Consider the following 23916-nt stretch of genomic DNA (forward strand, 5'->3'; position numbering starts at 1 on the left):
GCCACAGGAACATCGAACCCAAGCCTTTTCTAGTGAGGGAAAGTAGCGGTAACGCTATCCGTAAGCTGCCCGTGCGGGTGTGAGCTGGTGGAGAGTAACAAATTCTTCAGCAGTGCAACTGAAACAATGTGACCAATTATTGGTCGGGTTTACTTCATGGAAATGTGAAACAACGGATTTCAATTGACGTGACTTCTTGTAAAAAGGGATCTCTCACACGAATCCTTGAACATTTGTAACCTGCACCGGAACAAACAGTTGCAAATAATGTTCACTTCTTATACCAATTCCATTGTGCTTATATCAGATACGCTGTTGCATTTAACGAAGTCTATTTCAACACACGAGACATGTAGCTGGAAAATACCAAGAATGGTAAGTAAAGGTTCGCGCAGGAATTGTTTCACCGACAACGTACCAGCTCAAACTGTATTATGGATGAGGCGATTTCTAATGAAAATCGGATCCTTTGTGTAGAAAAATATTTATCCATCCATAAGGTTATAAACAATAATTACATCAATATTTTTCTAATTCCACGCATATCTTTTAGCACCTCAGTTCACTTTACTAGAATTGGAAAACTGTTATTTAAAGCGTCGAACTGACCATGGCAAAATCGATCTCATATTTTATTTACTAAATTAAAAAAAAAAACTAAAATAAATAAATTCTGTTTATACACCGGGATGACCACAAGTTCAGATTTCACAAGGTAGAGAAAGACAAGAAACAGCAATGTATTTATCAGTCAAGGGGTTGAACCCCGGTCATTCCAGGCACCCTCGAGTCTGACAACCCGGCTCGAGGTGGTCAGGATCGAAATTAAAATTCTTAAATGGCAACAGAATACGACGAAATGCAGACACGAAATAGAGAAAATTTTTAGCGTTTTATTTCAGTTAGGATTGCTAAACTCAAACATTAAAACACAACTACAAAAAGGTGGAAAAAGGCTCCTTCAGGGGAGCGTTTGTACAAAACTGGTACAGTCCTCGGGATGTAATACAGGCACGTATCCTAGGAAGAATGGCTCATCTGCCGCTATTTGGAAGACATCATGATTTCTGCGTCACAAATCAAGGTGCATAGGGTCGTAGGCCTGCTGCAAACGTCAAAAGGCACTTTCGACGGAACTCACTTTGAGCGTGAAGTAGTAGATGGCACACAACAACAGCACTGCAAACAGGAGGAAGCCCGCTGGAAGGAAGTTCAAAAAGTCGTTAATATGTGATAAACATTCTGATCCATCTGAGAGCAATACAGAAATGAAACAGAACAGCAAGAGAGGGGAAATTAATCTTTCTATAGCTACGAGTCTTCTTCCTGTTGTAATTTTTTGATGCCACCCATTCCAGCATTATAAACGAACGGTCAATCTACAGGTTAGCCAAATTGCGAAATTCTTCTGAAACTCGTTTTTTCAGGCATTTCCTGCAGCTTATACCTGTAAACAGATATAAGCTGCAGGAAATGGAACTGAATAGTCGGTCTAGTGCCAGCTGACACTAGATTTTTTTTTTAGAGACTTGAATACCGGGGTTCAGCAGAACCTCGAAACGTTGTCAGCTTGTATTAGGTACAGATTGACGTGGTATCACGTCAATCTGTCTACACTTAATACAGGCTGAAATCTTAAAACTAATTCTCACGTGGTGCAACAGTGTCTTTTATTTCATTTAACTTCTAGTATTATATTTTTAAAAATCTAATCCGTTTACTGATCTTTGACAACGAACGGCCCATAAGTTAAGAAATGCCGATCAAAATCATGAGTTCTGGTGGACAGGCACGTATACCAATACAACGCTTATGATAAATAACAAAAATTAAGCACTATTTAGTATTATTACATTAACAAATATGTTAACTTACAAGTGCACAGTACAAAAATTTCATATAAGAGTGGCTCAGTAGTTTAGATACCACGCTGCCCAGCATCAACATGCGGGCAATACTAGTTCCAGGACACTACTCTCCTTGATATTTTCTATTTCGCGAGCTGATAAAATACCAGGTGCAAGCAACGAGTACATGGATTCATTGTGCATGATCCACTATCCAGGCAGGTGGCGATGGTTGCTTAATATAGGGCATCTTTATCGACGGAGTGAGCCACTGGGTTTTATCTCCATAAGGAGAAAGCGAAATTTTGCAGGTTTATCCAAATAGCCTGACAAATACAGGCTTATTCCTGTACGGCCTGATTAACTTTGGAGAATGTGCATTAAAGGAAAGCAATTATTCTGGACACTTCAAATACTCGTGAAACTTGTACATATGGAGAAAATTAACCTCTCATATCTTTCTGAAATATTTGGTGTGCGAGCTGGTGATAGGAGAAATTGAATAAAACAGGCTTTTTTTTCATCTAGCTACGGTATTTCTTTAATGAGAGTACTAGAGATCAAGTACGTAAGTAAATTTTGCATATAAATTTCATGCTTTAGTGAAGAAGCTATATAATAGATGTTTAAGAAAGTTCAAAAAAGTCGTTAATATGTGATAAACATTCTGATCCATCTGAGAGCAATACAGAAATGAAACAGAACAGCAAGAGAGGGGAAATTAATCTTTCTACAGGAAGTTCCAACATTATATGTATTATATAATATGACATACATTCAGTGATCACTGAATCATGACTACCGCGTCCATAATGGACTATGTTGCATAGATCGCAGACCCTCGTGGGTAGTACAGTTGGTAGGATCGGCGTCCTCCCAACACCAGGTGGAAAAGACTCGAGTTCCGTCGATGTGGGCAGGAATTTTTATGGGCCTTTTTCACAACGTGGCTGAGTTAGTATTTAACCCCTGTGAACAACATCTTGTCGTTGATCACAGGTCACCATTTTTGTACACTTGCGGTTAAAGTGTACAAAAGATGGTGTAGAACGGCGAAACCACCTCCCTCCGACATAACTTTAAAAGATTACGCAAGGTGGATGCTCGTGGTAAGCAAAGGGTGCAGCGCGTTGTACGAGCTTAATAGGAGGACCGTTGAAATCGCAATACAATATGGGGAAATATGGTAGGTCGCACGAGGTTCAGAATTTTTCAACAATTGCCAACATGGAAATACCTGAACAACTGATTTTAAGAATTAATTCGCTGTCCAAATAAAGCTGCAATGAGCATGGATAAGATAACCTTCAGATTTCACGCTGCTCCTCGCTTTATTAGCTGTTCGCTAATCTCTGTAATAGGATGAGCATCTAACAGTATGAATGCTTATCGTGGTGCTAGCAGCTAAGAAAGCGGATCAGAAATTTACTTTTGACCAATTGCAAGTGCTTTTCTTTTCTAAAAAACCACATTGAAATGTTTATTTTCGAGTATGTTGCCTGACATATTTTGGGTCATATAACCGATCATTCGCATTATGCGATGAAGAGAGCTGTCTTCGTCAACCACAGCAAAGTTCTCCTGTATGAATAGAATTGGACACACTTCCCTTGATTCTGGGATCGGATTTTTACTCGGTCAGGATAGTGCCTCTGTTCCTTTGTTTAATGAAGTCTCATGGTTTTTCAGGTAAGTTTTTAAAACCACCGATGGCAGAGCAGGTTCTTATGGGTAGTGCAATGCATCTGGACCCCAGAATGAAAAGTCCAACATCCCAAAAAGGGGTGGTATGTGGGGCCCTTTCCAGGGGTACCAATCCAGGCAAGAAGAGTATTATCCTCCTTACTGCCCCTTTCCTCCAGGACATGCCCTCGCTGACTGAGGAATCTGTTAACAAAAAGACCTATCCTTCGAAGCTGATAAAATCAATATCAACATGGATGCAGTCCCCGATTGTGCTGCCTAAGTGTATGACAAATTTGACTACATGCTAAGGCCCCAGATGAACTGGAGATGTCACTACAAGGGTCAAAAGTTAACAAATAATTAGACGTATAACCAGTAAAATAAAATATCTTTCACAAATAGATACAATTATCTATTTGTGATTAAAGATATTTTATTTTACTGGTTATACGCCTAATTATTTGTTATCCTATAGATTCCAGTACAACAGGCCCATTTATCCTCAGGGTCAAAAGTATTGACAGATTTTTTTTTTTTTTTTTATATATATGAAAACCCCAAACATAAAAGGTATAGAAGCTACAGAGTACTATAGTATCGTGCATGGGTTAACGGCTGAGAGGATGAAAGAAGATACTTGTTGACATTAGAATTGAATTCCTGTAGATTGTAATTTTCAGAAATACATATGAAGAGAGGTTATTCCAGAAAAACGGAAGTTGAAGAAATAAATGAGGAAAAAGACAAGTTTTGGTTCTGTGAGTTTCAAGTTGAAGAGTAAAACGATGACTTGTTGCGACACATCTTCTTAATGGTGTGGAAGACAGGGAGATTATGGAAGTCAATTCAGAAGAAATTATCCATGGAGGAATCTACAGAAAAAGGCACACAGTAGAAACAGAACGCCTCTGAAAAGGCAGTGGACTGACTTTGTAAGAGATGGGACATTAATTAACCTAACTGCCCTCTTTTGAATGGAGCCTATAAGCCTGAGAGGTTTCAGAACACGAACGAAGATGTGGGATCAATATTCCATTTTGGGGTGGATTTGAGATTTCTACAGAGAATAGCTGTTAAGAAGAAAGTAACGCCAAGAGCGAAAGAGAAACCCAGTTCGTTAGATGCAGAGGAAGCAACATTTCTGATGTGCTTATGCCAAGAAAGAGAGATTAGAAGTCACATATCTGTATTAGGGATAGAGACCACATATCTCTATCACTAATAGAGATATGTGATCTTGTCTAGAAATCTGAGTGACGTCGACGATAAGCACAGGAGCAGAAGAATCCATTTTTGCGAGATATAAGGATTGAGTTTTAGAAAGATTAAAATTGGTTAAGTTGTCTTTACCGACTGAAGAATTACTTGGAGATCAGCATTTAAGGAATTGGTAGAGAATATTCGAGAAGTTAAAGCTGTGTGCAGAGCAAAGTTTCTCAAAATGGAAGGTGGAAAGCAATGTGCTATCATCAGCAAAACTATAGATAAGAGTTCCCGTCACTGGAACATCGTTAGTATACAAAAGGAAAAGAATGGGAGAAAGAACACTACTTTAGTGGAGAAGTTAGAAAACAGAGAGGTCAACCATAACCCGCTCACTGCGGGTGATGGTTGACCTTTCTTAAGAAGACCCCCTTTATGCCAAACACGATCAAAAGAACTCAATGTCAGGAAAAACTGCATGAGTTTCACTAAACTTCTCCATTGGATTTGTCCATAGATGGCTAAAATAAGCCAGTATTATCACCAGCGGATGGGCACTAACGGAATCCATATTGGCGATCGATGATCAGATGGAAGGTTTATAGCTAGTTTCGGAGTTGGCGTTAATGGATTTCTCCATTACTTTAGAAAGAGTAGAAGTATGATCCTGGATATGCCAATTTCTTTGGGGGGGGGGTCACAGTCCATCCTGCGATATCCAGCTTATCTTATTCTCTAACAGGATTAGACAATGCTGAAAAGGTAGACTTAAACCCGCTTCTACTGGGGGGTTTCTGGTCGCTTCCAATTTGATGAAATTCCTGGTAGAGAGCCTTTCATACGAAGACACAATGCTTGCACTGTAACAGTAAAGAAATTTTTGATATTTATAAAAAAAAAAACTGCGTAAAAAACTGCTTGTTATTAGCAGATTATGTATACAATAAAGAGCTCTTATAATAATAAATACTTTACCCTTTTATTCAGCGTTCATTGTAGCTCAACCACGTAGCTCTCTAAACAAAATTTTGGGTCCTGAAGAGGGACGATTGTCCTGATTACAATACACCAATAAAATCCAATTCTTCCAAAGCCTTTCAAAAGCAGCGTACAATTCAGATGAGTGTGTTCGCGGGCCCATTTGCATGTTCTGCGAGTTCAAAAGCTCTACTTTCTCAGCTTGAAATCAATTAATTACAGCCTCGACTGAAGAGGCCTTTGGAAATTCTCTAGTCATCAACGGGAATCGAACCTACCCTTTACAAAGAGGTGCTGATGCTTCCCTGAAGGGGTTACGATTTCATAGACTACTTTGATTTCGTATTTGGTGTGGTCTCACCAATTTTACTACACAATCTTTGTAATTTTTCCCTTTCTGTTTGGTCTGCTCTTATCTCGGCAGATCGTGCGCAAAGCACGACAGAGGTGGGAAAAAAGGGGAAGGCGGAGGATCAATAATAATGATAACAGAATAATATAACAAAGTCGAAAACCAGAATTATCCTAAATCGATCATTTTTCGAACGCAGTACCGTGAGGAGCTGATTGCGGTGCCTTCTACGTTAGGCAAAAAGTTACCGCAATTAAGGCAGCAGTCACGTGATTAATGCCTCTCGATTTGTGAAGCATGCCGACACCCATCGACCCGATTCATTAGCAATTTCCCAGTTCTGCATCGATTATTCTGCATTCTCTCGATCCCTCTTTCTAAACTGCAGTGCAGCTACCGTGCTGCGCATATTCCGCGCTCCTGGATTATTTCCAGTTACTTATTTCTTCCCGATAGCAAAATTCGCAAAAGTGGTGAACTGCATTACCCTTTTTCCAAGCAGCACCTCTCCGTCGTTCGTAGGGATATTATGTGACCGGGAAACACACGTCCCACTCCAAATTCTCAAGGGACATATATCTGAGTTGCCTTCCGCAGCGTGAACCTCTGTAATGCAAGTATCAATGCGACATACCACTCGAAAGAGAAGCTCATGAATTTGACACGTCATTGAAGGAGATGAAACTTCGTCTTTCATTAATTTGTGCATCGGATCCAATTTCTCATTCCAAAATTCTCGTTGGGGTGAAAGGAGCGATAGCAAAGTCCGAATTTTATTGCAAGAAAGTTGAATATGTCGGCAGACTCAGAATGCACGGCATTTCTGTCCCAATGTGAAGTTTTTCTCTGCATGACTTGTCGAGCCATGCGGAGGAAAACGATTGGGTGTTGCTTGGTTGCACGCGCATCCAAGTAACACCCAGAGAGTTTCAGTCGCGCTACTATCGGCTTCTCCGGTCAGAAAACTGGAAAAATATTAAGACACTCGCCGAAGAAATCACAAGCCACTTGCTAATGACTCCAACCATTTCAACACATTCTGACCCGAGAGTAAGACACGTTGTAACGCTAAAGGTTCAACTATCACCTCGGCATGCTTTTTCTTTGCGTCACTCTACTCCAGTGGATTAAAAGGCGGCATCTGGAAGTAAAATTAACAATCGCCGGTCAAAAGACTCATCTTCCTGCCACTATTCGGCTTGAAAAAGGGAAAACTATAACAACTACTGCTTTTAAACCAACCTTCACGGAACTACTTGGTTTTTTAAAAATTGCAATCGGCTCTTCACCATGCAGGCAGATTCGTACCCTTACAGATGCCTCCACAAGAAAGCCTTTGATGCGAACATAATCGTATATGCCAAGAAAAGAGCACAGATAATCCTACAAGAGGTCTAACCTCTCACAGGATTTTAGATGGCTGTATGTTGATTGCCATATCAGCGACCTGATATGGTGGTCAACACGCAGCCCTATAAAGAACAACTGTAAAAACATCTTCAGGGAAGGGTGGGGATTGAGGAAGAAAGAGAATCTGTTTAACAATAATATATTTATTCTCTGCAATAAAAATACTTGTAAAATAACAACACGCATGCTTACTTACCGACATAGGCGGCGTACATGGCTTGCAACATCATAGCCTGCTCATAAGTCTGGGCCTATAAAGAAATGAGAGCAGCATATTAGTTTAGCAGCAGAAAAATTCAACGAATAGTAACATTATTTGTATTACAGTAAACACATCACTACTGTTTTGCATAATCGCAGAAGAGAACTCATAATCTGACAGCAACACTGCATCGAGGAGAGGAGACATCAATACCTCGGCATTAGTCTTCAGCACATTATAGACACAGAATCGTGACTAAATCCTTCCTATAAGCCGAAAAGGTCGATTTTGTTTGAGGAATGTGCCAGTCCTCTAAATAATTCCCATATTTTTAATACTAACATGCATTACGTGCTCTGTATTACGGCTTCTCAATAATATTTATAATGAACTCCAGGACCATGAAGATGCTTATGAAAACCTTAATTACGCAAACCACTTGACACATGACAACCCCCACACCTCTCCACTTGTGAATTTTGCAAATAATGTTTTGCGCTGCATTGTAGGTTGCAGAAATGCATTTGTTACATGGGATATATATCTTTGTGAATGAAATCCAATAAAGACTCCACCTAATATAATTAATTGCCATAAATATCTTTCCCAAAGGGTAAAATGCGTAATTAATGGAAATATGAGAAATCATGCAAATGGTAATCGTGACAACCAAACATACATTTTATTGCATTTACGTGTACAAACTGAAACGAAAAGTTAATGTAATAGCATTATGTACTGCAAATCAGCAAAATAAGTCCTCAATATTTTGTTGTATCTCCTCGAGCTGCAATTAGAGCCTTGCAACGATCTGGAAGAGAGTTAATCAACTTCTGGTTGCCCAATTTTGTGGTACCACACCCTCACAATGCAGCTGAATCTTACTTGTTGGCTTCTTCTGAGCAATTTTAGACGACATTATGTACCAGCAATTTTCAATAGAGTTCAAATCTTTGTTGTTGTCGGGCCAGTCCAACACTGTAATGCCATTTTCTTTTCTGAGGTATGCTGCACCTTAAGGGAGAAAAACGAGGGAAGACATTGGTGTAAGTATGTTTTAAGCCATGTGAGACAAGAAGACAAACTCATAATTAAATCGAAATAGCATAAACCTTATAAATTTTGCTGTGTAGCAAGGTTCTGAGTCCTGTTGAAAAATGCAGTTTTGGACGTCTGGTGATACCTAATAACGGGTTTCAGGCACTCCTCCAAGATAGCAGTGTAGGTGGTTTCTGCATTCACCGTTCCGTTAATAAACTTAATTCGCCCCACTCCCTTTGCTTGTTATGCATCCTCAGACCATCTTACCCGGGGGGTGGGAAACTTTACAGTCGGTGTTATGCAGTCACGATGGTATGCCTCTGATTTTCCTCTTCTGACATGTCGCTTTCCATTCGAGCCATGCAGGTTGAATTTCGATTCGTCAGAAAAGATGGCGGTGTCCCATTGCTCTTTTGTCCTTGAAACATGCTTTTTAACCCAAGCGATTCCTCATTTGTTGGGTAAACAAAGGCTTCTTTCTTGGGCCGATGAGCATACATACCACATTCCGAAAGCCGTCTTTGGATAGTTCGTGCACTTGGTTCAACGCTAGAGGCCATCTCAAAGTCCAGTTTTAGTTCAGGAGGGCGATTGCGAAGGCGTTTCAAATATCGATCTTGGGAAGGCGTAATCACTCTCTTACGGCCTGATCCAGGTCTTCTCTTCACATCACGCTTTAATTTCAGAACCCGGGATCGGTGGAATGACTCCACTAAAGGCCGCATAACTAGAAGCTTCATACCAGACATTGGACATGTTTACCCTATTTCCCCGACCTGGTACTCTCCTGGACTTCATACCACTTACCTGCTGACAGGGCATGGCTCCTTCAGGAAGAAGCTATACGATTTTGGAATCTCGGACATAGCACAGTGTAGATGCGGACAAGAAGAAACTTGGGAGCACCTGCTCTAAGAATGTAATATATATATGAAGACCTCCGTGGCCTGCTGTTTACCAAACTACGCTCCATCCTTAGAAATCAGGAGAACATAGTGCTGCAGGAAGAAGAAAACTATAAGGCTTTCACGCTTTTCGCTCAAAATCTCTTCGCGAGGCAAAGAGCACTTCCACCATCCTGAAACAAACTTCAGACTTTGGACCACCGATGGACACAAAGAACACAACTGGCCATTGACGACCAGCTGAGTGACTACAGGACTTGAACACAAGTGGTGGCGACAATCTACAGCAACTGAAAGACAACTGAGTCCTAACTGGATGCGACCAAACACTGGGACCTAGATGTAGCTGGCCTGTCACGTGCAGGTGACGCATCCTGGCCTCTGCCGAGACTTAAGTCCACTACCTGGAGAGTCAAAGTGAACGACTTAGATTGCAGCCTTGCTGCCAACTAGCAGCAAGGCTGTAATCAAATGGCGACCCAGGTCCGACACCTTTCTGGGCCTGCTTTATCTCCTTTTCCCGGCGGGGGGACACCCCTGTCCCCTCCTCTCCCTGCAAAACCCGCTTTCCCTCTGGTGTGGCATGGGCACGCCCACTGAACATTTGGGGGCCACCTTCTCTATCGGTCCCTTTCTTCCTTTTCTGCCCTCCAGCCTTTCTTCTCCCCACCCAAATCTGTCTATCTTCACAGTGCACAGCCCCACTTGTCAAAATTGTAACTACACCAAAATTGCTTTCCCGTCCCTTTTCGGCCAAAAATAAAACTCATCCAGCGTGCGATCCCTTCTCGCTCTTAAGGCAAATCTATATGAATAAACAAAAGCACCAACAGCGATTAAAGCAATGTTTTTTTTTTTTAGGTCCTAGCCACTGAAATCTGAGGAAAGTAGGTGGTTGGACCTGCCAGAGTACTGATTCCTTACTGGTAACACCTGGATAGCCTCCACGTGGCGCGGTATGGGCAACGTCGGGTCCCATCAGGGGCCCGATGGCTGTTGTTGTTGTTATTTGGTTTTTAGGAGCATTAGCAACTAAGGCCATATTGCTCCGGTGCAGTGGTCATTCCCTGACCTTTCCGCATTCTCCGTATGTGGTGGTGACGGGCTCGAACCCCGGTCTAATCAAGAAGCGTGTGCTACGCACTGCTGCTCCTTCCCACCTGGCTGCGGAGGCGCCAGGGCCCGATGGCCAATTAGCCAGATGAACAATGGGCACAACAGACTACACTATACACGATCCACTCACTTGAAATCTCTGGCTTGACAGGGTACTGTCACCCGATACAGAGAACCCCGCGGAGAAGGGAGAAATCCCAGGAGCCGCTAGACCCTCAACATACCAAATACCAACCCGGGATACTGTTGACTGGTGGAAGCCCATTTTGCCAGCGATAGCACGCGTAGAAAGCCCTTCCTGGGACAGAGCAAAGCTACACTTTTTGTCTTGGTGTCAACTGAACATATGGAGTCATGCTTGCACCTCCGCAAAACAGGCTACTAATGAGCATGTATACCCTTCAACGCCGTAATTATAGAAATGGCTGATGTAATACCTTGCAATTACTGTCTGATGCAATAAAAGCGTTATCTGACGCACTACTTTTGCTTTACGACAAAAAAAATGACTGTAATCAAACAATATCTTATACGTTTCACTACAAATGTTACTTTTTTAAGGTGATGCAGTTGTTTTGCTCGCCACTGTAATTTTGGAAGAAATTCTCCCAGCTTTCTCAATCATCGTTCTTTGCAGAAAGGCATTTTCTTAAACAGACATTTTCAAAAATAATCACAACAACTTTTTACATAGCCAAGCTTCAAACTCTTTCTCTCTCAATCAAAGAACCTTTCCTGCACCTGGGTTCAATTCTAGCGCATACATCCAAGTTACTTGGATGTATGGGCTGAGGATGTTACCAACAGCAAATTCTACGTGGGAAGCATTCAGGGAATTAATCGTGGAAGCTACTAAAAGTTTCATACCTATTAAGAAATATTGTTCAAGGTTTAGGTCTAAATGGTTATCAAATTAACTAATGAGACTCATGGTAGGGATGCATATAAATTATCAGGCGACACAGAAGCCTACGGCAGCTATAGGGTAGTCTGTAATCAAGAATCAAGTCAAAAAGGAGGTAGTAATACCTCCTTTGTGACTTGATTACAAGGTAGTATCACACGTGATGCACGAAAGCAAGTGTATGAGCTTATGCAGCATCAGCCAAAAAAAAAAAAAAAAAAAATCACACCATTCCCTCCAAATGCCTGTCCAGTTCCTCCTTAAATTTATTCAACCTATCAACTTCCACAACGATAGATGGAAGTTTGTTCCAGCAATTAATCACCCGCCGGCTAAAGGCAAATTTCCGCACATCTATTCTACATCTGTCCTTTCTGAATTTGAATTTATGCCCCCTTAGGTTCGTAATCTGAAGAAGTGGAACGATCCCATCAGAATTCAGCGTGCTCAACCCATTCAAGGCCTTATACACCTGAATCAGACCACCGCGCAGGTGCCTAGTCTCCAGCCACTGCAATTTGCAGAACTTAAGCCTCTCTTGGTAAGAGGATCCCTTCATTCGCCTCACCAATCTTGTTGCCCTTCTCTGTACACGCTCAAGCAAATCTACATCCTTCCTAAAATGAGGCCTTAAGACCTGTACGCAGTACTCAAGGCGTGGCCTTACCATCGCCTTATACAGAGGGACAATCACCTCCTTATCCCTGCTAGTAAAATTCCTATATATCATTGACAAAACCCCATGACCTGCCCTGGCGGCCTGTCTGCACTGCTCAGAAAACTTCATATCTGACTGCACAATTACTCCCACGTCTTTTTCATTCTCTACCATCTTAAGTGTAGTACCACACAGTTGGTACGTTTCTCTGGGGTTACTTCTCCCCATATGCAGTACTTTGCATTTGTCAAGGTTAAACTTCAGTTGCCACTTTTCAGCCCATCTGCCCAAACTTTCTAGATCCTGTTGCAGTAGCACACTGCCATTACTGTCATTAACAACCCTGCCAACCTTTGTATCATCTGCAAACTTCGACATTAAACGTGATATACCTTCATCAACATCACTGATAAATATACAAAACAACAGTGGACCCAACACCAAACCCTGTGGGACTCCATCAATAACATTATTCCACGAAGAACAGCGCCCATTGATTACCACCCTCTGTCTTCTCCCACTCAACCATCCTTTTATCCATTGTAGCAACTTACCCTTAATACCATTCTGCTCCAATTTGTACAATAGTCTTCCATGCGCAACAGTGTCAAAAGCTTTCCTGAAATCCAATTATATGATATCAAAATTATTTTTTGCAGCATCCAGTTCCTTTGTAACCACATCATAATATCCTATCAAATTCGTCAGACAAGACTTTCCCTTAACAAACCCATGCTGTGTCTGAATTATTGCTGCAGTCTTGTCTAGATGATCCTGCAATGCATCTTTAACAGTGACTCCATTATTTTACCCGGAACAGAAGTTAAACTAACTAGTACGTAATTACTCGTGTCACCCTTCGATTCCCCTTTGTGAATTGGGGATACATTTGCACATCTCCAGTCCGTTAGGCAGGCGAAAGCAGATTACGAGAAATCTTTGGCAAAGGAGGCTAAGAAAAATAGCAAGGATTTCATTACTTATATAAACTCTAAAAGGAAGGGGATGAATCTGATTGGTCCACTTGACATCGATGGTTCGACTGGTGATGATCCTGCTCAGATAGCAAACAAACAAAAAGTATTTTGCATATACATTCACACATTAGGAGTTATTATTGATGGAAAATGCCAGAAGTTTATCAAATTGCTTAATGATTTTGTAATAACTGAGAACAAAGTGGAGGAGAAATTGTTGAAGTTAAACATAAGAAAAGCACCTGGGGTGGATGGGATCTATCCAGTTATATTAAGAGAGGCGGCAAAGGAAGTAAGCAAACCCGTTGCCATAATTATGAGAGCATCCTTGGATTCAGGGAGGGCTCCACGGACTGGAGATGTGCAAATGTATCCCCAGTTCACAAAGGGGGATCGAAGGGTTATACGAGTAATTACAGACCAGTTAGTTTAACTTCTGTTCAGGGTAAAATTATGGAATCACTAGTTAAAGATGCATTGCAGGATCATCTAGACAACACTGCAGCAATAATTCAGACACAGCATTGGGTTTAAGGGGAAGTCTTGTCTGACCAATTTGATTGCTTACTATTATGTGGTCTGAAAGGGACTGAATGCCAAAAATAATTTTGATATCATGTACTTGGATTTCAGGAAAGCTTTTTATACTGTTTGCACATGGAAGACTGCTGTACAAATTGGAGCACTATGGCATTAAGGGAAATTGCTAGAATGGATAAAAGGATGGCTGAGTGGGAGAAGACAGAGGGTGGTAATCAATGGGTGCTGATCTTCGTGGACTAATGTTATTAGTGGAGTCCCACAGGATTCGGTGTTGGGTCCACTGTTGTTTTGTATATTTATCAAAGATATTGATGAAGGAATATCAGGCTCAATGTCGAAGCTTGTAGATGAAAGAAAGGTCAGCAGGGTTGTTAATGACAGTAATGGCAGTGTGCTACTGCAACAGGATCTAGAAAATTTGGGTAGATGGGCTGAGAAGTGGCAACTGAAGTTTAACATTGCCAAATGCAAAGTACTGCACATGGGTAGAAGTAACCCCAGAGGAACGTACCAACTGTGTGGTACTACACTTAAGGTGGTAGAAAATGAAAAAGACCTGAAAAAGAGTAATTGTGCAGTCAGATATGAATTTTCTGAGCAATGCAGACAGTCTGCAGGAGCAGGTCATGGGGTTTTGTCAATGATATATAGGAATTTTGCTAGCAGGGATAAGGAGATGATTATCACTTTGTATAAGGCAATGGTCAGGCCACGCCTTGAGTACTGCGTACAGGTCTGGAGGCATCATTTTAGGAAGGATGTAGATTTGCTTGAGTGTGTACAGAGAAGGGCAACAAGATTGGTGAGGCAAACGACGGGATCCTCTTACCAAGAAAAGCTTATGTTCTGAAAATTGCAGCGGCCGGAGACTGGGCACCTGCGAGATGATCTGATTGAGGTATATAAGGCCTTGAATGGGTTGAGCACGCTGAATTCTGATGGGATCCTTCCACTTGTTCAGATTACGAACCTAAGGAGGCATAAATTGAAATTAAGAAAAGACAGATGTAGAATAGATGTGCAGAAATTTGCCTTTAGCCAGCGGGTGGTTAATTGCTGGAACAAACTTCCATCTGTCGTTGTGGAAGTTGATACATTAAATAAATTTAAGGCGGAACTGGACAAACATTTAGAGGGAATGGTTCTGTGAATTTTTTTGGCTGAAGTCATACACTTGCTTTCTTGCATCCCATGCCACTACCTCTACTACTACTTAACAGAACCAGAAGCATAAAAATTTCTTCACACATAACCCAAGGCAGGCGAGTGCCTCTTAATAATTTCAAAATAGATGCTACACAATTATAATAAGCATTAATAGTTAAATGAATAATATTTAAAATAATAAAAAAACTAATTATTATTTGTATTTATTAATAAAATTAATATCCGTATATTTTAAAGTAAAAAATTAATTTTTAATCTTATGTGGAATTAGATGTGGTAAACATTTATGCGGCATACATAAGGGGGAGGGGTTTGAAAAGTCCGTGGCCTGAGTATGAAATAGTAATACAATGTTAAATTTCTGTACTTGTGTATAGCAATCCATCAAGTTTCATGTAGTTTCAGTAACGTCTGTTTCTTATTACAGGTCCCGAAGTCAAAAAAATTGTATGACTGGGGAAAGATGGAAAAAATTAGTCACCCAACGTGGAGTCATCCAATATTTGGGAGGGAGGGACTAACATAAAAGACAACTGATGAGGATACAGTAACACTGGGGATGGATGCCCTTTTCTAATACACGGTTAAGAAATAAGCAGCAGTATTTTAACGAGGGAGTGAGAGCACATGGGCATCTAGATCTTGGGCATCTCGTCTGAAAGTGTGTACAGTATCACATAATAACGGTTCTCGCTATGAAAAAGATGTCAGCACGATGGGCCCCAAAGTGGTTGAGAGCAGATCAAAAATATGCAAAAGTTGTCAGTTTAAGTGAATATTTACATCTTTTTCGAGCAGATCCTGTAAATTTCCTCGCAAGGTTTGTGACCATGGATGACACGTCGGTCCATCACTTTCAGTCAAAAATAGGGGAAATTCTCTTCTCCCTCTCCCTCCAAAGAAAGCTAGGTCAATTCTTTTTGCTGGCAAGGCGATGGCATCGGTTTTCGGGGTGCCAATGGAGTGTTGCTAGTGGATTTCCTTCAGAAAGGCACACGGGCATATTAGGCAGAATGAGGCTTTTTTCGTGAAAACATCAAAGATAAACATCGAGAACGTCGAGGGGAAATCTCAGCAAAAGAATCTTGCTCCATCAGGACAACACGCCTGCTCACAAGTCTCTCTCACTGCCATAGTTGAATGGCATGAATGCGGTTTTAAAATCTTGGCCCATCTCCCATATTTAGCAGATCTAACACCATCGAAATCGAACTTTCACCTATTTCCTAATTTGAAGAAATACCTACCTAGCTGGCATCCATTTTTCTACTGACAGTGACGTTATTGCTGTAGTGGATGAATTGTGGAGGCCCAAAAGAAAACTTTCTTTGCAGCTGGAATCAACGCATTGCAACGCATTTGATTCCAAATTGGTCCAAGACTTCAAAATCGCACTCATGCCTTTCAACCATGGCAGTGACAGACTTGTGCTTGTTTCCAATTACAGAATCCCTGTCAGTAAAGCAGATCATTCACAGACCCTCTCTCAAACAGTAGTTTTTCAGCTGTAACTACTTGTGATCCCTCTACGACCATCCAAACACTTTTCCGCGTTGAATAAGTAATGCCAGGATCAATTTATGTCAATTGTAAAAGTGTAACCCCTTCTCGCCTTCAGGTGGTCAAGAGGTGTCTTTGACTAACATGAACAGCTGATTTTAATAATCGCAATAATTACACTCCGTCAACGTGGTGTTTAATTTAGATTTTCGTATCATCCACCGTAATTGAATCTTTTAGTCCTCTTGTCCGCGGCCACATCGGCTGTGGAGGGATTTTCTCTGGTGGAGTTGAAGTTCCTTAATCGAAATGCAATGAATTAAAACCGCTCAAAAATTTCAATGTTCAATATAACGGCAAATTTAATTCGACTCATATTAAGGGCTGACGTGTTCATTACACAACGCTACTGAGAGAACCCACACAAAGGTCACTGGCTGAAAACGTCGCTGAAAGTTCCATTTGCTGCTGGTGCACTTATTTTCTCTGTTTCGAATTGGGTTATGAGTGCGAGGGTGAAGCGTTGTATGTGTTTGGAGAGCTTTCTTCATTCTGATGTGAATCACTCCCAAAAAGTGTCCCCCAATATCGAAATAGTGTAGTTTACGGAAAGCGCCAAAACACGGGGTGAAAGAGTGTGACACAAGTGGCTTACCGTTGTTATGATAGACGCAACCAGAAATATGACAGCAAACAGTAAACACAGGATACCACGGCGACGGGCGAATTCTCTTCCCACAGCTGACCTGAAAGAAGAACAGCACGGGGGTTACAATAACAAACGGGTGAATGAGGAAAAAAGTCATTAAACAAAATTAACAGACATTCTGATTGCATTTAGTGGTAAGATTAAAAGTTACGAAGATGCGACATTTACAAAGGGTGACAGGACCATTAGGACACCGAAAATTTCCTCGTAGGGTCATTGGACCCAGCAGCAACATATAAACTCAATATATAATCGCACAAATTTAAAATTTTTTTTATCCTACACTATTTTTAAATTCGTGAAAACGTGTTGATATAAAGAAAAATTTACGGTTCTTGTTTTGGAGATTTTTTTGATGTGTCGGTTGTTTTGGTCGAAGCGTTTTACATTACTAATTTTCCCTCCTCCTATCGTTCAAAAATTGAATTTTCTATATTTTCGAACTGGCACGAAACCTTCCTTTTCCCGTTTCTTTAAGTTTTTGCTGATCGCAACGGTTTGCATCTTGCGAACTGTTGACGAAAACCGTTGCGATCGGCGAGGGAAACTTTTATATTTAAAAACAATATTCAGCGGTCCCTCTCCCTCAAAACATTTCCAATAGAGGATTAAATCACGAGCTATGATCGCTGCCAACTGGCGGGTCCTTTACCTGACGATTCTTAATACATGATAAAATCATTACCGATAACCAGATAAAGAATATTGCAACCCTGACCAAAGACCGACTAGCTCGGCCACAGTGTGGAAAAAGCATCCTGTCGACATAAGATTTAATGGCATTAGTATTACCGACAACCTTTAGACCACCCTGTCAATTTAAAAAAAAAAAAACCGTCTGAATCTTATAATTTTCTGGGAATCTCTGATGCTGTTGTCTCTTGAGAAACTCTCAAACGTGAAAATCGGCTTCGTCTGATATCTTTTAAGGTGTTGGCAGTCCTGTAGCCATCCAAGCTCCATTTGTGCACACCCCATCCTTCGATAATAATCACTCGAATAAAGATCCTACTCCTACTGTGATTTTCATAGTTACACCAAACTGTGTGTATAAGAATAAGCCGTTTCACGCACAGCGACAACGCGAATTTCTTTTGAGACTTTGTGAAGAAGCATCTTGTACCACCTCAATGTTTCATCAAAAACAGTGGTCACTAATTGACGCAACCATGATGGAGAGTGTGGTAGTAGCAAGTTTTAGGAGCATCAGCGACTAAGGCTATATTGCTCCGCGTACTGTCTGTAAATTGCTTGTATTATGACGTTAATAATAATTTATTTATTATTATTACGTTGATTCTCTTTTCTGACGAAAAACCGAGTTCCCGGAAGGAAAAATCATGCTACCCTCGCCTCAGGCCGACTACGTTGGCCACGTTGTGAAAAAGACCCATAATTCCTCACGTCATCGACGACTCGAACTCGAGTCTTTTCCACCCGGTGTGTGGTGAACGGCGATTCTACCATTGTGCTATCCACGAGGGCCATCATTGGGACAAATATCTCCGAAACCTGATACAGTGCCTTTCGAGTTTTTAATGAAAAACGAATTCACCTTCTTGGAGATGTTATTCGGTTTAAAATGCTATTAGTTCCAAAAAAAAAAGAAAAAAGAAAAGAAAAAAAGCTTTTTAACGGAAACAAAAAGAAAGTGAGGAACATTAAAAACACTTCAGTTTTTTTTTTTTTTTGTTCAACTTACCTTCTTTTACAGTGTGGGCAGCGGGCGACTGTTCTGTTGGCTGTGCTAAACTAGAAATAGAAAAAAAACGTACCTCGTTCAACCTAATCGCTATTACAAGTACACAAACAAAAAAATTAAAATAAAATAAAATAAAATAATTGCGCAATAATTATACGGATGCGTCAATTTAAAAGACAAAAAGAACCGCTACATTTCATCTTTTGAAAACTCGCCCACTCACTTTGTCTTTTTTTTTTTTTTTTTGTTGGAAAAATATTTTTGTCAAGAATCGAAAATTACTCATTTTTCTCAAATAGGCCTCTGGGGTTGGGAATGCTCATAAATTAGAGTTATGGAAAAACACAACTCTAATTTTGTCTACGTTTTATTTTATATTTTTATTGTACAGACAAGTATCTTATTTTATCAGGTGTAATTGTGCTGTTCATTTTACTTATTTTATTTCATTTTTATTATTAATACAACGCAACTCTAATTTATTTTATTTTATAAAAGCTTATAGATCGTGCAGTCATTGTGAACGCGGAAAATTACTTTTCTGGTAAAGTTCTTTTTCCAATGGGCTCCACTGGTTGCTCAACTACCTGAAAACTGAATTCCTGCCAGTGCCAATCAATTTGTTTCGGGGTAATTCACAGCACTAACCAAAATTTAAAAATGGGGAGGGGGGAATAGTAATAAATAAATAAAACCTAAAAACGGGCTAATTTCATTTAAGGCTGTGTTGACAGTCTTGCGTCGAAATGGTCGGACTAAATTCATCACGCAATAGGAACTACAGCTGGTCGTTAATAGATGCTTGTAAACAGGCAATTAGCGTGTTATGCAAATACCGATCGAGCCATGCTACTACCTCGTGGGGATAGTAGATTTGCTCATGCAAGTCCTCAGCACAACAGTTGTGCGTGGAAGCTTATACAATGGTCTGTCCATACACTCCCCTACCTCCTCAACGTAACTGTAAGTGGATCTCGTCCTTAATTTAATCCACATCACTGAAGGACCCTCGATGAAAGCTTTGAAAATCTGGATACACAGAAATTCCAGTTTCTTTACATGGCCTTTTCAATCTTTCCTGCCATAAGAGGTTTCGGACTGGGCATTCACAGAGAGAGATTCGTAACAGTAACAATATGAAGTGTACTTTATGATGCTGAGTATCCTGTTGGAGTTTAACTCGGATAGCGATTTAATATGGTAGATCCATAATCAAGATATTGCGCACAAATGCTTTCAACTGAACTGGATAGATATGATCAAATACACCAGAGTTTCTCTTAATGAAGTCAAGACAATGCCATAAATGTGATTTGGTCTCTACTCACACCGCGTGGAGGAATTAGGGCTCAAGATGGCGTAACATTTGGAAGAGTTAATTGCACGACCACCAGAAGCTTGGTGTACGTATGTTGAGAATTTAGTTGGTCTCCAGGCCGAATGTCGCAATATGGCAAGCACTTTTGATGAAGTTTTTAAGTGTTCGAATGCCAAAGATGTATAACAAAGGCATCAGAACACTTAAAAAATTCATCAAAAGAGCTTGCCATTATGTTATTTTATATTGCAACTGTCATGAATCCTGTCTTTAAAAACTATTAATATCGAGATAGGCTGCACCAAGCTGATTTTCTTGTTGTAAATCCACGTTGTTTTTCAACCACCGAAAGCCTGGAGTAGTCTTTATTCTGTTGGAATATGGGTCTGCAATTACTGATTTGATTCGTTCTTTTTTTTTTTTTTTAATGACGACTACTCATATACTAATCTGCATGAAATTAAACTTACGAGTAACACTTATACATCGATTTGCATGAAATAATTTTGGTTTACTTCTCTATTTAGTGGCACTATCACTATCATTAGTCAAAGCACACAATAACTAAGCTTTCAAAATAACAACCGCGGTGGCCCTTCAAGCCCTCCCACCAAACAACATATGCTAAGGTGGTACAGATGCATCCGAAAAAGCAGGACAGGTTAACTTCGGGATCAGTAGTTAAACCTCCCGCCTCGTTGTCAGGTGGTTCAACCAGCAATCATCTGGTGTGGTCCAATTAATTGACCCAGGCATCTATATTCCTCACGCAAATGAATATTCACCAGACCATCGAAACCTCGTAGAGATAAACACTCACAACGCCTGTCTTCCATTTATAATATCACGGCTGTCCCAACTCGAAGAAAAATTTTCGTCTCAAGATTGAGCTCAGCTATAACCAGCGAAAACATCAAGACTATGTTGGTTACAGACTTCGCAGCACAGGTAGAAGTGAAACCCATCAAAACAAGGCGCCCTGTTTATACCTCATTTGTCATCTACTGTCTTCCAGATAAACAAAGTATAATTCAAGATCCCAAAATCTGGCCGACACAAACCCTAGTTAAACCATTCATTGACAGGGTTCATAGAAACAATTTCTCCACCAACGAAAACCAACCATTCGACACAGCAACCAACAGACCAGGAATATATGAACCCGAAATGCTCAGCTCAGTTGCTTCATCCAGAACATCAGAAGTCTCACCAACAAACTAAATACACTTCAATCCCTGCTCCTCATGGGAGAATATGAAATCATATGCATTACAGAAACATGGTTACCCAAGAACAATCACCTAGATACACTCACGCAGCCGACAAAGTATAGCTCTCTAGAGAATTCCAGAGACTTAAGAAGAGGATGTGGAGCTGCTCTGGTCTTCGGAAAACACTCTTAATCCACTAAAATTAAAACCAGCCGAAAACAACTTTGAAGCTCTTTCCAGTTTCAAAAATATATTACCAGATTCAAGTCTGTGTAATATATTTTCCCCCAAGATCATACTGAAGGTTCAAGAGCGGAGCTACAGAACTGGATAGACACAAACTTGGAAACAAGAATCAAAACCATCGTGACAGGCGACTTCAACATGCCAAGACCACGCCATGAAGAAGCTAGGAAAGAACTCGACGCCATATTTGCTTCCTTGGGCCTCGTGCAAATTATTACAGTCCAACCAGAGGTAATAGCAAACTCTACCTTTTATTCCATAATCTTGACAGCATCTCTATGATCACATCTTCTTTTAAATTCTACTCTGACCACAATCCTATCACATGTGAAATCGCCTAACAAAAAAACCGCAATCTTCACTTGCCCAGGAAAGAAGACCAACCCGAGAGAGAACTAATCTTTACAAAAAAAAATCCTGAAACCAGAAATCATCCTTAGAAGTCTCAGAGAATTCAACTGGACACACCTGTTTACCGTCCCTCCTGACTTAGCCCTAAGCCACTCAGCCGAAGAGCTTTATGGAACAGCCAAAGGGGGGTTGCAAAAGAAATAAGCATCACTTCCAGAACCTCTATATTGTTTAATCTTGCACCCTTTCTATTTAAATAGAAAGGGTGCAAGAATATTTGCTGATGCTATCGAGGCAGTGTTAGGTGGGTCGGAAAACTGCTAGCTTGGGGGGAGACAAAGACCAATAGATTGACAGTAGCCACTGGCAGAGGTGAAAGAGATTCTTGCACTGCTTCTATTAGAATGAGCAGAAGCCTGAAAAACAAGATGCATGGTATTTCAGAGACTGCTGGGAGCCATTGCGGTACAAGTAAACACATGGGTTGTGTTAGGGTAGCTAAGAATAGAAACAGGTGCAGGTATACTTGCGTGTACACCAATGCTAGGAGTTTAGTAAATAAATTTGAAAAAAAGTACTCACTTTGAAATTAATCTGCGATGGTTTACTTAGGTAGCGTGGTTAATGTTTACGTTGAATTGTTAAATTGAAAAATTAAAAGGGAGGGAAGTAAGTAAAGGTTGACTGAGTTAAATGGGCGCAAGGAAACAGAAGTGTACACATCCAATCCTTGGTTGTCGTCGAAATAAAAAAAAAGAAGAAGAATAATTAAAAACTATGTAAGTGAATCCGGTGAAGCCAATAGTCTTTACGAGGACTTTCGTTAGTTAAAGAACGTCTTCAGTTGGCAATGTGTGGGGAGAGAACGCGTATGGTATTTTAAGAATAAAAAATAAACTGAAGACGTTCTTTAACTAACGAAAGTCCTCGTAAAGACTATTGGCTTCACCGGATTCACTTACATAGTTTTTAATTATTCTTCTTCTTTTTTTTATTTCGACGACAACCAAGGATTGGATGTGAACACTTCTGTTTCCTTGCGCCCATTTAACTCAGTCAACCTTTACTTACTTCCCTCCCTTTTAATTTTTCAATTTAACAATTCAACGTAAACATTAACCACGCTACCTAAGTAAACCATCGCAGATTAATTTCAAGGTGAGTACCGCTTTTTAAGCTTTCGCTATTCTTTTCTAGTCTATTAACACGGTACTTGAAGATTTCTAAAAATTTCGTATTGATAAATTTGATGAATTTGAGGTATTGCTCAAAACATCAAAGGCAGATATTGTTGGGATATCAGAGACGTGGTGTCACACAGATATAAGGGATGCAGAACTGCAATTTGGGGAGTACAACGTCTACAGAAAGGATAGGAAGGGGGGAGGGGTTATGCTATTAGTTAAGAAACACATAAAAACACATAAAAGGAAGTGAAGCCAGTCGACATCGCTGGACAGTGCAGTGTTGAGTCAGTTTGGTGTGACATAAGCATTGGGAGATCAAAATTGAGAGTAGGAGTGTGCTATAGGCCTAATATAATGACTCTAATGAGTATAATAAGAAACTGTACAGGGAAATAGAGTGGGCCAGTAAATCAGAGAGTCTTATAATGGGAGATTTTAATTTCCCAGATATTGACTGGAATTTGTGGGCTGGTCACTCACACACTAGCAAGGCTTTTGTGGATTTATTGGATGATTGTTTTCTACATCAGCATGTTCGGGAGGCAACTAGAGGGAGTAATACTCTTGATTTGATTATGCATTAAGAATCTGCAGATAAATGAACCACTAGGTGGCAGTGATCACAGTGTGCTGAAGTGGGATTTACTCAAAGAGGTAACTACCATTAGGGGTAAAGGGAAGGGTTATTGCTTCTGTAAAGGTG

At 40.4% G+C, this 23916-nt stretch overlaps 1 protein-coding gene across 2 annotated transcripts in view; it reads right to left on the minus strand.

The window, feature by feature from the left end:
* Positions 1 to 944: 944 nt before the first annotated feature.
* Positions 945 to 23916, minus strand: part of LOC150078631 (type I phosphatidylinositol 4,5-bisphosphate 4-phosphatase-A-like) — a 62067-nt gene continuing 39095 nt past the window's right edge. For both annotated transcript variants that reach the window (XM_090382820.1, XM_090382821.1), the window contains exons 5-8: positions 18901 to 18950; positions 17145 to 17235; positions 7673 to 7727; positions 945 to 1200 (exon numbers count right to left, since the gene is read on the minus strand). In XM_090382820.1, coding sequence (XP_090238946.1) covers positions 1115 to 1200; positions 7673 to 7727; positions 17145 to 17235; positions 18901 to 18950 — 282 coding nt within the window. In that variant the 3' untranslated portion in view covers positions 945 to 1114. The remainder of the gene's footprint in view (positions 1201 to 7672; positions 7728 to 17144; positions 17236 to 18900; positions 18951 to 23916) is intronic.

The sequence above is a fragment of the Mastigoproctus giganteus genome, chromosome 10, assembly GCF_048544385.1.
Source record: "Mastigoproctus giganteus isolate SK-2022 chromosome 10, ASM4854438v1, whole genome shotgun sequence".
Classification (NCBI taxonomy): Eukaryota; Metazoa; Arthropoda; class Arachnida; order Uropygi; family Thelyphonidae; genus Mastigoproctus; species Mastigoproctus giganteus.